Consider the following 15,120-nt stretch of genomic DNA (forward strand, 5'->3'; position numbering starts at 1 on the left):
CCTGACAATGGATGGTTCAGGGACGTGAGGGGAGGGCGGCGGGTCTGTAGTGGGTCTCTGCCTTTCTAATCAATCCTTGTATGAATGCCGCTGCAGTCGATAGGCCCATCTAAATATAGGGCCTTGGATGGGCTTTCGCAGAATTCTATTTTGAGGGAAAGGAACAGAGGCAACACAATACGGCAAAACAATATCTTCCCACTACCTCAAGAAACCACACGTTAAAGGTGATCAGGGTCAGAATCAGCAAAAGGATGACATGAAGAGCAGAGTCTTCTCCGCTTCTTTTTCCCAAGAATTATTAATGTGCATATCATATTCATTTAACCGCTCTGAGAGAGAAAGCAAGGTGTTTACGCGAGTCGGGTTTCTGATCGTAAGCCGTCTGCTCAAGCCTTCCAGAGGCCACCCTGGTTAATTGTTCAAATCTGCCAATTTGTCAACGCAAAAAAAATATTGGAACATTATGTAATGTTCACATCTGTCTGGTACTAGGGAACCAGTGGGAGCCTGGGACGCCGTCCACTGTCAAAACAGCTTGGGCGAAACCAACAGCTTGACCTGAGAGATCTCCCGTTTCAGCACTGACATCACTACGCCTGCATGTACATTGGCCAGGGTGCCAACGATTAGATGATCAGAGCAACCAAATCTCACCAAACAAGGAAATCCTAGTAGAAGTAACACTTCGTTATGTTTTAGCAGTGGAACCCTTTGGTAGTTACAAACCTGTTTTTTTTTATTAGTTTATAATAAAAACTTTTTCATTATTGTAATTTACATTTTTAAATTTACAGCAATTATCAGACATCTTTATCCAGAGGGACTTACAATCAGTAGTTACAGGGACAGCCCCCCCCCCCCCCCCCCCCCCCCCCCCCCCCCCCCCCCCCCCGGAGCAACTTAGGGTTAAGTGTCTTGCTCAGGGACACAATGGCAGTAAGTGGGGTTTGAACCTGGGTCTTCTGGTTCATAGGCGAATGTGTTACCCGCTAGGCTACTATTTTGCATGTTTCAATTTTTGACCAATTTCAGCTAATAGACATTTTGACTTGATACAGTTGTGATCAGTAGGTGTTTGAAATAATAATAATGTGGTTAGCAGTTTCAAAGTAAAGTGGAAGTGAAGTGATTGTGATGCACTGCAGCACAGCACACGGTGACACAATGAAATGTGTCCTCTGCTTTTAACCATCACCCTCGGTGAGCAGTGGGCAGCCATGAAAGGCACCCAGGGAGCAGTGTGTGGAGACAATACTTTGCTCAGTGCCACCTTGGTGGCTCCATTTATACATATACACAGACGCAAGCCTATCAATTAAGAAATATGTAAAAGAGGAAATATTGCCCCAGTCTCTCCAGAGCTAAAGTATAATAAATATGTGCTTTTTATAATAAATGTGTATTAATTATTTTTCTAATCAAATGAATATTGTACTACACTGTTACCTTCTATAACAAAGGGAGTTAGAGTTATACACACACTCAAATAAAAAAAGCAAGGAAACCTCCAGATGGTGGCATTCAGGCAGGAACAGGGCCACCTACTGTTTATACAGTATCACCTGGGTAAAGACCATTGTTGCCAGACACCTGTTTGTTTCTGATCAAAAATTGTCCAAAATTTGATCAAACAAAATCATCATTGTCTAAATAATTTTATGTTCACAGTGATGCATGGTGGCGCAGCAGTCAGCAACGGGTCAGCTTGCATGCTCTTCCCATGTTGGGGTGGGTTTCCTCTGGGATCTCTGGTTTCCTCCCATTCGCAGTAAGTGGACTACATTGACCGTATGTGTGAGTGTGTGAGCAAATGGTGTGTGTACTGGGATGGGCTCAAGCAGCTGCCATCCCAAGTACCTGGACAGAAAGGTTAAGGACAGTGAGTGACCGAGTCAGAGACTTAAATGAGCAATTAATTGACACACAATTTGTTCCACCAAAAAATATCCCTCTCAATCTGGCAACACTTATAAAGGACATACACTGAACTGAACTTTGATCTGAACTGGACACTCGCTGCAAGAGTGAGAAGAACTGGGTACACTAAAAGAGCATCACTGCCCATTTAATGGTTGCAGACACTTCCAACAGGGAAAAAGGAAGCTGCTCCATTCCTAGAAAACACAGGGCTCGGCAGCTTCCTCTAACCACTGTGCATGTCGAATGTACAACCTCTAAACAAAAACGTTCAACGCCCACTCAGCACCATGTAGTCAGCGGCAAACCAAAGTAGCCACAGCAGCCCCTAGTGGGCACTTTCAGCCCCCTGTCCAAACAGTGTGGTCTGGTAATATAAACCCTGCCTGTCTGTCATGGCATTGAGGAACACTTGAGAAAACACAAAAAGGTCCATTAATGGCTCAATGGTTTTAATGGGGTGAAAGACAAAAACTTTTTTTAAAAGCAAGGTCTATTATTGTGACAATAAAAAGATACCCATAAGGCTATGGGTTTATGCAAGTAAAAGTAAAATAGATAAATAAACACAGCTTAAAGGACACCAGAGGCTACAGCATGGCAAAAAGCTGTCCAAATGAGGAGAAGCCGTATCATTTTCCAAAGGAAGCCACAAAGATGTCACAGTCAGACAGTAGCGCTGTGGAGACAAAGTAATTTATGAGCCTCGGTGGGCCACAGAAGCAGAAAGAGAGAGATGCTCCCAGGGATGTTAATCACTGAGAGTACAATGCACCTTCTCGTCATGCCTTTCATAAAAAATAAAAAAAATCTGATGATGGAAGCCTTTATCCTTTGCTTGGCCAGTGTAGTTTTCGTGTGTGATGGTACCACAAATCAGCAGCACAGCTACAGGGTGCTCTGGTTTTAACAGTCGTGGGTTTCTTTTAGTAAAATTGTAATAAAACAAGTTTCATTTCATATGGCTATAGGACAGGGTACAGGGTTACACATATTTTGTTTTTAAAAACATAAAACTGTAATATTTGGTTATGTTTGCAATATTTGGTTCACTTGAATACTTGCAAAAGCATTTCACTGCATATCGTACCATTCATGACTGTGTATGTGACAAATAAAATTTTAATTAGAATTTGGGTGTGACATGGACTTTCATGGTCATAGACTACTACTCACATTTGTGTGCACATTTTCATCCTGGCCAGTGAGATGGGGGACTGGTGGGCCTGTACTCCAACATCCACTTCCCCTGAAAACCAAGACTCACTGCAAGTGTAATGCTGTGTCGCTCCTGGTTTACCAGGTGGCACCCATTGTGTGGCCACCTGTGTGTTGGGTCCTGTCACCCTCAGCTGCTTCAGAGTTAAAAGCAGGGTGATTAGTGCCGACACTCCCCTGTCGGGATGAACGTGTGTTTCATGTGTTATGCTGCATGTGGATTCTTTCTCTGCATATGAGAGTTATTATTAAAACCACTTTATGTTCACAATGTGAACTGAGAGTGAACTCAAAGTAATTTAGTTTGTTCTACCACGGCTCCATAAACGCTGCATGAAGACTTTATGCCAGTGTACCCATCAAGACTGTATTTTGTTACTGATATTATTACTTTTAAATGACTTGTATGAATCGAACAGTCTTATAGATATCTAGAAAGAGATTCACTAACTTGAATCTCTAAAACATTTACATTTACAGCATTTATCAGACACCCTTATCCAGAGTGACTTACAATCAGTAGTGACAGGGACAGTCCCCCCCTGGAGACACTCAGGGTTAAGTGTCTTGCTCAGGGACACAATGGTAGTAAGTGGGGTTTGAACCTGGGTCTTCTGGTTCATATGTGAGTGTGGTACCCACTAGGCTACTACCAGCCTACTGGGTATTCACTTTAAACACTGTTCTGTCTTCGTGCTAAATAATTCTGATGCTAATAATAATAAAAGAAAAGAGCTTCTGTCTTTTAGCAGTCAGACACCTGAAAAAAACAAACCCGCAGGCGTGTGGCGATGGCCGGAACTGAAAACAACTAACACAACAGTTGCACAGGCCACATAAAATGTCTGCTCAGACGCGCCTTATAACCGCCCTGCTGTCATGCAGATTGGTGCCAGGTGAGTCTCCAGCCGCATCTCCAGCTAATCGTGACATATTGATCGAAAGTCATTCAGGTCCAAGTTTTCAAAATTGCTTCAATGCCTCCTGTCTTCGACCAAATTTAAACTTGCACCTTAAAGTACCAGATAATAACCCAGAAATCAGCACCACCAACAGCCATAATGAACATGGAACAAAGACACAAATGGGTTTCTGGATCCACCAGAGAAGTTTATTGGTTGGATGTTAAGTGATGACCGCTGTACAAACTGTACACTGTAACCCCTGCATTTCAGTACAATGAGGCAGGATAAGGATATAAAGGTTATAAAAAAAAAATGGAAAATGCGCGCGGGATTGATAGTAAAGCCAGTTGGGCCCGGTGGGCAGAGTCCTAACGCAAACACTGCCGAGAAACCTGGGCAGCGCCCATGCCAGCCGAATCACGTTGTGCTTACAACTTAAATCCTTCCATTATACTCCCACCGATGAGCAATTACATCACACAAAAAATATAGATTCGGAGGATTGCCATGTAGAGGCGCCGCTCTTCTTCCTTAAGGCACGGAGCTGCAAATTTATGAGCCTTAAGCACGCAAGTTAAATGACGCGAAAATCGCTGAATCCCGCCCAGCGATAAGCACCGCTTTAAAGCGCCAATATTTATTAAAATAAAAAAATTAATTTAAGATTGATTTTAGGGCTTAAATGCAAGATGCTGCAAGGGCCACATTCTGTCTGCCACTGCACTGACAGCAAACAAGCGTCTCTTTTTTTTTTTTTAATTACAGTAAGTGCTCTGCGTCAGTGTGTGCATGTGTGCCTTAGTGTGTATGAGGGAGAGAGTATTTGCAGATACAGTCTAGTGAGTGAAACAGACACATTCATTAACTAAAATGCATGGATCTGCATGGGTCAATTTTTTTTATAAAACATTTGTTTTTTTTGCCATAATAATCCTGCTGGTTATGAACAAAGAAGCTCTGCAAAGAAGATTCCAGGCCCCTGAGACGGCCGTCTCAGATCCCAGGTTCAGTTTCACTGAAATTGCATTGGCTTATTTGGACAGGGATGAAGGGTAAAAGGACCCCAGTGTCTTCGATTGTCTGCAGACATTGCTGGAATACAAATGAAGGAACATTCCTCAAATGCTGTTATTGTTTAAGAGTCTTGGTTAATCGCCTGGGCGCAGACTCCAGCGGGATCAGCTTTCGTCATTTTACATTAATATTTTCCATGGAGGGGCTGGGTAGAGGGGCCTGTGTTTGCGTTTGCAGGCCATCTCGGTGACAACATGCTGGAGTTAATATCTATTCAGCCTGAATGCCCAGCCCTTTGCCAAAACTCCCTGATAAAGGACATGCCAGGCAATATCCGGCACCATTGTGTGAGCGTCTACGAATGTTCCCGATCTCACTCTTATCTTCCCAGCTCCTGCATATCTCTTCCACAACACACATCTGTGATTTGCAGCAGCAGCAGATGTTTTGCCGGGTTTAGGCCTAACAAAGGTTTCGTCATGCCAGTTTTACGAAGTTTAAAGTAACCAACGGCTTAAAGCAGAGGCAGAAAACAGGCTTATCCTAGAGCCGGCTTAAATGCTCATGTCACAATACACCCTCTGGGTTAACTGTGTTACGGACCCCTGATAACCGTGTGGCCATAAGCAGCATCAGAGCTGCTGGAGAATGGAGCCCCTTTAATCCAAATCCAGGACGGGTCTCACCTATTTAACGGGCATAAAGCTAGGGATCAGTGCCAGCACCGGGTTCAAGGCACTGCACAAGGAGTAGTCAGGAAGACCAAGGGTTGGATCCATGGGTGTATGGGGTTATACTGATGAGAGTCACAGTAATTTGAGGAAAATAGAATTCACACAATTGATATCATGATAGTTTCTACTAAAAACCTCTACAGTTAATAACAGAGTCATGTGTAAAGGGTATAATGAGATATGCATTTAAAAACATTGCGAATATCCATTATGTAAGAAAATATTTACTGTATTGGCCCGAACTTGAGACAAGAACATACTTCCAATTTCATTGTGAAGATCCTAAATTCAAGATTAATTCAAAATATCCTGTTTAACGCCATTTACCAGAATTTATCTATTCATGATGACTGTGAATATTAAAGACACGTTTTCAAGTCTCATTAAAGCACTCATATATATACACACACACACACACACACACACACACACATCTGTATTGTGTTGAGCCCTAACGGAAGATGACACTAGTTTTTAAGGCTAATTGAAACCTTTGTTAATAAAATTTGTATTTGGTGACAACCCAGAATGTAATACAACACCTTACAATAGACATTACAATATAAAAATGGTGCATGTGCTACATATGTTCATGATAACAATATTTTATTAATGTTTATTGCCAAGCCAATATCATGCTATAATATATCACATGCCAAATACAATGAGCTGCTACAGAGAAGTATGCGAAAGTGTCAATCTGTCAATAAAAACGTCAATCTGTGCCAGAAATACAATGTCCATCAGAGCTTTGAGCAACAGCTTACCCTCCAACCTGACACACGCATGCAGTAAAAAACATCTTGCAAAGCCGCCGTATTTCTGATAAACAGGTCATATTTCATTCTTCTGCCAGACTAGAAGCGAACTCCAGGATTAGCAAAAGTGAGAGATGAGGTAAGGGTTTTAGCGATAGCAATGCAGCAAAACAATGGATGCAGTTCACTGCATGAATTCACTGCATGAATAAATCTGTTGATATGTCACAAGCCCACTTTTTTTTACAATTTAATGTACACATTAAACTGTTAAGAACTATGTGTACATTAAATTGTAAAAAAAACAAAAAAAAGATAAATATAAATAAAATAATGAATAAAAATGAATACCATGGATGAAAATGCATCAGAGAAAATGACTGCAAGGTGACATGGACTGCAGAGTCCCCCGGCCACCATTGGGTGCTGCTTACCTGCTGCTTATCTCCTCTGGTCAGCCTCAGAGGGAAGAAGCAGAAGAAGAGAAACTTCCCCCAGCGGACGAGTGCAGTCAGGCACCAGTTCAGATGGGCCATACCTGCTTCTCTCTCTCTTTCTCTCTCTCCTTCCCTCCCTCTATCTCTCTCACTCCTCTCTCTAACCCCCCCCCCACCTCCGTTTCAGTAGCGCACCTCTCAGAAAGGGGTGCAGGCCTCGTATCCGGACCTGGATGCCCTCTCAGCCGCACTGCCCTCCCCTTCTCCTGCGCTCTGCAGTCTACCTCCTCCTTCGCATCCCTGAGAGTCACCACCGGACCAGACCGCCGCACTGCCTGCCGTCCACGGTTCGGGGTCTCTGACTCGCATCCGCGTGGATGCTGCAGCGCTCAGCCCACCAGGAGAGGAGGAGGAGGTGGGGGACGGGGAAAGGGAGGAGTGGGTGAGAGAGAGGGTGTCAGAGAAAATGTAATGACAGTCAATTGAAAAGGGGTTGCTCAGAAGGCACTGATGAAAATGGTGGGGGATGCTCAGGGCTTGAGCACAGAGAAAGGGTTAAACCTCTTGCCACTTAAAAAAAAAACTTTTCTGGCAAACGCTAAAATAAAACATGCTTTTAAAATAAAAAAAATGTAAAAAAAAAAAAAAAAAATGTTAACCGAGCATAATGAAGATTGACAGCCAATCATAATTTGACTTTCAGTGGCACATGGGTTCAGTCCCTGGAGAGACTTTTATTAAGATTAAGGGACTCTCCAATCCATTCAGACAGATATTGACCAAATCGTTATGGTAGCTTCTAAACTGCCAGAGATATATGGTTGAGTGACTGAATATAACACAGTTAATTTTTTTAATGAAAAAATATATATAAGGAAAATGTCTACTTTTTGTGCATGGACCTTTTCCCCAAGAAAAACATAAATATAATGTGTATGGCCCTGTGAGCAGTATATTAAGATGTACCTGTTCACAGTGACTAAAATATCACAACACTTCTAAATGGCTGAATGGTTTTGGCTATTTCTGTATTATCCATAATGTATTCTTAATGTTTTCTTAAATTGTCCACCTAAACACAAATGCTCTTTATAAACACTATATATGTATCTATATGTTGGAAGCATGACAAAATGTGTAATTGTAAGAATTTGACTATGACAAAGATGAAATTATGATTATATTGCTGTATGAATGGGTAGGGGGATATGTAAAACAGCAGGTCTTGACACCTACTAAAAGTGGTGCAGGGAAGGACAACCAGTGAACCAGTTAAACTGGGTCATGGGCACCCAAGGTTCGTTTAATTTGTGTGGGGAGTGAAGAGCACCCAACCTGGTCTAATCCCACAGGAGGGGCTACCGCAGCACAAATTTACAACCTCGTTTCTGGCACTAACAGAGATGTGCCAGTAATGTACAGTGCACTGCAGTCCATGGCACTGCAGTCCTGGTTAGAGACCCCGTGCATTGCATGTGCGTGTCATTTCTTTACATGTAGGAGATACCAAAAAATGCTGCAGACTACGTGCATATATTCACAATAACTGTCTTCAACAGCCTATTTCTGCAAGATAAACTGCCTTTATATCTCTCTGCATGCTCTTTATGAGTATTTTCTTGTATTTATCCAGTAATGGAATTATTGCACGTATTATTATTGTACTCAGGACTAATTAGGAAATTTTAATTTGTTATCATTTTAAAATTAGTATATTAAGAATTAGTTTAATTTATTTTTAAAAAAGGTTTGAATAATAGAAAAGCTGTACAAAGCGTTGTTCCACCAAAAAAAAAAACATAAAACCTCAAACACAAGCATTCTGCCTGTCAGTCATAAAAATTTATGAACAGGAAATGTGTGGAAAAAAGGTGGAAAAAAAAAACTTTGTAAGATAACCCTGACTTGGGTGGATCTTCCTTTCATCCTGTTTTGCAGGCCACCTGGGACTTTTAGGCTACACTCTGTACATCTAGTCATAAAAGAAAACTGTGACGTGATCATCCAGGAGATTTGAGATAATATTTCAAATACTCACAGAGGGCCAAGATAAAGATATCCTGCAACGAAACATCATCTTGATCAGACGAGAGGAATGCTTTGCGATTAGAGCCTATGATAGGCCAGCATCACACGGGTAGAGTGCAGACAGAACAGCATGTGGAAAATGAGCACCAACAAAACGTGTTCCATGTCCGTCCCGCTTTCACTGTGGCCACTGTCACCATGCCTGTTTTGGTCATTGTTTCAGGGGAAAACGTGTAGGAAATGTTGACAGCAGGAGAAAAGGCTGCAGCTGATACCGATCCCACACACAGCAAGATGCCACAGAATCTGACACTAGCGCACGGTCGTTTATTTAGGCTAATGGCCACAGGTCACTTCAATTCAATTACAACTGGCCAAGCAAAGCTACACTAAGGTTGCATATCAAACGCAGAGGTTCATCATGAAAGGTTATCATCACACTCAGTAAGACCTAATAATGAAATATGCTCATACAAGTCAAAGATAGCATCACTAAAAGGAAGTGTGGCAAATGCTAAACAAAACTTTCATATCTGAACATGGAATATGCAACAGCTGGAATGAAGGGAATTATACATGATCTTAAAATAAAAGTGCATACAAGTGGAATTTGCTAATATTGGAGTGTGCATTTTTTAAAATGGTCCCTGTCATTAACAGCTGTTTTCTTAACATCATGGCACTGGTGGAACAGCCGCTGACTGCTAGGGCACCGTAGACATTAAAGAGATTTACTGTCTCTGCCTTCATCAAGTGCTCCACCAATGGTGTACAATACAATATCATTATCATTGCAATTCAGCTCAATTGTTCGCCTAATTAAAATCGACCCACTCATATGTGAGGTAAGGGAGGCCCGGTGGTTAATTTTCACAAGATAAGCTGCCTCAGCATTCTCAGAAGGGCAATGCAAATGCATCAGTGGAATTGGATTTGTAGTTACCGCTGTGTGTGTGTGTGTGTGTGTGTGTGTGTGTGTGTGTGTGTGTGTGTGTGTGTGTGTGTGTGTGTGTGTATGTGTGTGTGGGACACCACAGGGTGAAACCGCACCATGTTTCCAGTATTTTTCGGTCCACGCGGGAACGTGAGAGTTCGGTCTGCTTTCTTTTTAATCACCAGCCCACTGAGATCTCATTTTCTGCCATAATTCCAATATCAATACAAGAGGACAGAGGCTTTGTAAGACTCAGATGACATCATGCAGTGCATTAACCCCATTAATGCACACACTCCAGCTAGTTAGGGACCCCCACATGAGGTTATAATAGAAACCATTTCACTTTAGTACCCCTTAAGTGCCATAGTTAGGATTAAGCACGTCCACTTTTCCCACTGAGTGATGAAGCCATTTCAATGAGTGAATAAATTAATTGCTGGGAAGAACCATGCTACTGGCAACTCAGCTTGTGCTGTGATGTGTTGTGTCATAGTTGTATTCTCTGTATGTGCTGGAATGTCCCACATGTGCATAATACACAAGACTGTCCACGTAAGATTTAAAATCTTAATTTAAAAAAGATAAAATAGGGCCCATGGTCACACTTTGATCTGAGGCCATTTCAACAATCTAGAAAATGGTGCAATTTTGTAATTTTGTAACTGTTTACTTTGCTTAACTTTTAGTCTGTAATAACGAAACTTCACATTCAATTATCTAAATTTACACAAAACAAACTAGCTTGTCTGTTGGGACAACTGACTTTTACTTAAGGTGCCATTTATGCCACTGAATGTCAATTAAATTAATTTGCTCCACGACAATGAAATGGAAAAAAACTTCATTTCCATGAATAATAATATTGCTGCAATCCACAGAGGAAAAGGCAGTGTAGCCATTTGCTAGAACATAGCTGGGTTTTGTCTACTAAATTCTATTATCAGGCCTGAGGGCCAGAGGAAGCGGCGCTGCTGAAGAAGGCATTTGGTCAGGAAAGGGGGGGGCGGGGCCACAGATCAGCCTGAGTGCCACAGCCTGGGCTACGTTCTAATTGGCCGTCCATTGTCCCCGAGTCGAAGGTTTCTGTGTGGCCTGGAAAGGCAGCAGACAAAGCCCAAAGAAGAGTCGGGAAGCAGGAAGAATAAAAAAAGAGGAATATCCACTCCACGTCCCATCACCCAAGAACTGTGGAGCCCCGGCTTTAATAAAGGCCAGGAAAAGGGGGCCGCAGTGGGCCCTTCCTCTCCCTACCTGAAGGGCTCTTACAAGTCCTCGATGAATAGACTGGTATCAGAGTGACTGTGGGAAACACTGAAGACTGCTGAGCCGCTGCCACAGTGTGAACTGTACCGCAAACCAATGACTTTGAAATGACTTTGGACTTAGTTGCTGGTCCACCATGAGCTGCCATGACACATTCAATGTCCCTTGGCTCATATTAAAAATAATTGTATCTGCAAGAAAGACACTCATATGGGCAGTGGGCAGTGCGGTTAAGGAAGTGGCCCCGTGATCAGAAGGTTGCCGGTTCGAATCCCGGTCCGCCAAGGTGCCACTGAGGTGCTGAAACACGGTCCCCACACACTGCTCCCCAGGGCGCATGTCATGGCTGCCCACTGCTCACCAAGGGTGATGGTTAAAAGCAGAGGACACATTTTGTTGTGTCACCATGTGCTGTGCTGCAGTGTTTCACTATGACAATCACTTCACTTTCATATTCAGTAGCTTGTTCCTGCATGATAGTAATCCTGTTAAGGACAAGTGTGTTAGGACAAATGGTGGGTTTTGTTGTATGGATTTGAGTAACTGTTCATTGAGCACCTAATGACACCTATTTCATGGAGACTCTTTTGAAGAATATGATACAGGAAACATAAACCAGAAGGACTATAAGTGTGTTCACCTTCACGGTTGTTCTGCCCTCTGTTGTCATCATCATAAAAAGCTTCATGAGATGCTCAAGAAAAATGAGTGAAGGGAAAGCAGCAATAAGTGTCCAACATAGGAACTCTTACAGGACAATTTTGCTTAAGGCAAGAGAGTGATGGTTTGTCTCAATAATGTGTGTTGTACGCTGTAAATGCCATGGGAGCACTTTACGTAACAGATAGCTGATCGCATTCCAGTCATAACGTTACCACAAGGGCCAGAGGGGTGGTCTGCTGAACTGCAAACCCCCAGAACACCTTCTCCTCACAGTGAATTTATTCATGGTGCATCAGCATCAGTCAACCAGTAAGTCTGATCAAACGGAACTTTCTTTTAGTCCGCAGCACCATTGTGTTACTACGCATACTGTAAATAAGCGAATCAATAATTAATTAAACAGCCCCCCTCGGGCCGGACTTCAAAAGAAAGCAAATGTAATTTCACCTTTACGGACCTGTCATCAAAGGGCTCCTTAAAAGGTCGCGGCTTTGGATGACTGCTCAGCAATGCGGTCAACTGACCAGGCACAAGTGGTGTCCAGCATGATCCGACACCTATTTCCCCCGAATCCCAGCCCTAAGTGGCGGGATACGCCGGGGAACATGACTAAAGAGTCACGCTTCGCTGCCGACCCTCTGAAGAGCCATCAGCACATAAAGGAAAGTGCTGTGGGCTTAATGGACCCCCTGACTGACCGGCTGCCACTGTGACTGGGAATTTGGGCCACGCCTGGAAACACAAACCCAGCAGGACCCCCTGAAACGGCCAACACCGGAGGAGAGCTCCTCCGAGAACTCCACCTTTCCCGCCGTCTTTCATCCCCTTCTTTCCAACATGCAGTGGGCTTAACCTCTGCCCGCCCAGAAACACAATGGTGGCTTTTATCACGGAGCGGCATTTATTCTTCAGATGGCCAAGGCACAGATCCCGAAGAAGAAGAAAAAATTCCCATCCTGCCTCCGAAAATTATATAAACCCAACATCAGCCAACATCCCGGCTGGCTGGTGCATAAAACAATGGTCATCCTAAACAAAGAAACATCCAAATCAGATTAGGACCTGCTCATCTGCTTCCTCTCAAGACAGGCATGTCTCGAGGCGTGGAGGCTTACGAATAAACATCCTTCTGATGTGCTTTATTTGATACAGGCTGTTGGTTAGCGTGGATGCTACAGGACAGAGCTGATGGAGGGTTTAGGTGGGTCTAATTACTACCTCAGTAATTAAATGTGCACAGCCTCCCGTCACCGCCTCCCGCTGGCTGGATTGATTTTGACATTCTGCCACTTGTCTTTAAAAGGACTGCAAGGGGACAACACCACAAACCCAGACCCCTTAGGTCATCATCTGGGTGACCTTACCTACAAAAAGACACACAAAATCAAGACTCAAGGGTGGCCGACGTTTCTGATGTAACTCCAGAGTTTTAGAACAGCCTGGCCTCCTTCTTTACTCTGGAGAATTTTAAACCAGACTACAAAACTCTCAGACATTCAAGTGCAGCTCAAGAGCATTTTAATACCATGGCATCAAATATAACTTAAAATAGTAATAAAGTAAGGTGACACAAACCTAAAAACAAATCATAATCATAAAAAAAAATAAAAAATCTGTGAGGTAGACTAGTGCATTAAAAATAATAAAATAATTTTGTTTGTAAGTACTATTTTAAGTACTACAAAAATGTACTTAAAATTTCAAACGTTTTTTTTTCATATTTTATGTATTAATAATGTATTAAGCTTGATTATATTTCACTTAGTTTACATGCATATTCATCCAGATTCTTAATAAAACATCCAACATTTTTCAGGTTTCAGCCCACTTGTTTTTCACGGTGTCTTCCGCATCTATTATTAACACTTCCGAGCAAGATGCATTTTCAAAAAACAGACTCCATGCAATTCAAATGAGGCAGCTCGTCAACGACTGTGTGGTGTCAGTGTGAGACCATAAGTCAGGCCATTCAGAGATATGCAACCTTGACTTCCCCTAGCAAACATAATTAGCAAATCTGCAGCGAGAGACTTTAATTACTGCTGGTATGCAACCCGACAAAAGCTGGTCTTTTATCTGCGAGGCGGTCGAATTTAACAATTTAAACAGTCATGAAAAATCCTCTCCCTTTTAGCATAAGCCAGGGCTCAATTTGGGTGCCTTGGCAACCTCATGCACATTAAGCCACGAGATCACACCCCACAGTTGGCAGGGCCCGCAGACAAAGGCATTCAGATTTCCCAGGAAGTCTGCTTGTGCAAGACTCATCACCCCTCCCGAAGCAAGCCGATGTAAACAAAAATCGTTCCAGGGAGTTGTTCCGATCCGCCGCAGGCCTCTGATTGGACGGCTCTGTAAGCGGGGGAGACCACCGCAAGAACGCACTTCATCGAAGAGGTATCCCGTGGCGCGCCTCGCGGACAAGTCAGGGCATGGGCGCACCTGACAGGGTTGCTACAGTCGGTGTTCTGCCCAGGGTCCATTGGGTTTCAAACACTCCATAACGACCATAGAGCAAGAACAAATGTCAAATTTGAACAAAATTTTGATTTTTCAAACTCTGCTAATATTGCAGATCAAGTGCATAGGCAACTTGTCGAACAAATTGAAATGAATCTTCATATACCTTAGACAAAATGAAACATCTTATCTACAACAGCAACACGTCGCCTTCATCCTTTGTTGATCGCCTGAGGTTCGAGTGCAAGGCTTTCTCGCGGCACAGTCTCCATAGTTCCCGCAGTTCCCACAGTTCCCGGAGACACTCACCAGCCAGAACGACATCGTACAACCTGATGCTGAATGTCCTTGTCGCCCCTCGAACCCCCAGAAGCCCGGCTGTGGATCCCCAAGCTCCGGGACCGGACCTACGCTAACAGCGCCATGGTCCACGTTGCTACCCTCTGTAGCAGCGCAGACTGGAAGGCAGAGTCTGGTAGTCCCGGCTTTGTCCAGATATATTTCCTGCGTTGCATTGTTAGCGGTGGAAAGGAAACGCACACACTGGGACAGACGTTTCGGAGAGATTCTCCCAGGGGTTTCGGATCATGGGGCGACGTGCAGTGTGACTGGAACGGGAATTGTTTTCTTTCCTTCCCTATTTAAAGGTCAAAGTTTAACATGCGCCTCGCAAAAAGGTTCCAGAATGTGCTCGGTGGTTAACTTCCATGTTGATCATTGACAGATCTCTCAAATCGGCCCGCTGGGGAGACTGCTAGACCCCAATGGCAGAGGGGTCGGTTA

The 15,120-nt window shown here is 43.3% G+C and overlaps 1 protein-coding gene across 4 annotated transcripts in view; it reads right to left on the reverse strand.

Annotated features, from left to right (window-relative positions):
* Nucleotides 1-15,120, reverse strand: part of tns1b (tensin 1b) — a 152,792-nt gene that overhangs the window by 118,749 nt on the left and 18,923 nt on the right. Inside the window, exon 1 of one of the 4 annotated variants that reach the window (XM_028990934.1) lies at nucleotides 14,647-14,902. The exons of 2 other annotated variants lie outside the window; for them this stretch is intronic. In XM_028990934.1, coding sequence (XP_028846767.1) covers nucleotides 14,647-14,661 — 15 coding nt within the window. In that variant the 5' untranslated portion in view covers nucleotides 14,662-14,902. Of the gene's footprint in view, nucleotides 1-6,983; nucleotides 7,102-14,646; nucleotides 14,903-15,120 lie in introns of those variants that run through there. One more of the 4 variants, XM_028990928.1, reaches the window with a different exon arrangement.

Source organism: Denticeps clupeoides, chromosome 9, assembly GCF_900700375.1.
Source record: "Denticeps clupeoides chromosome 9, fDenClu1.1, whole genome shotgun sequence".
Lineage (NCBI taxonomy): Eukaryota > Metazoa > Chordata > Actinopteri > Clupeiformes > Denticipitidae > Denticeps > Denticeps clupeoides.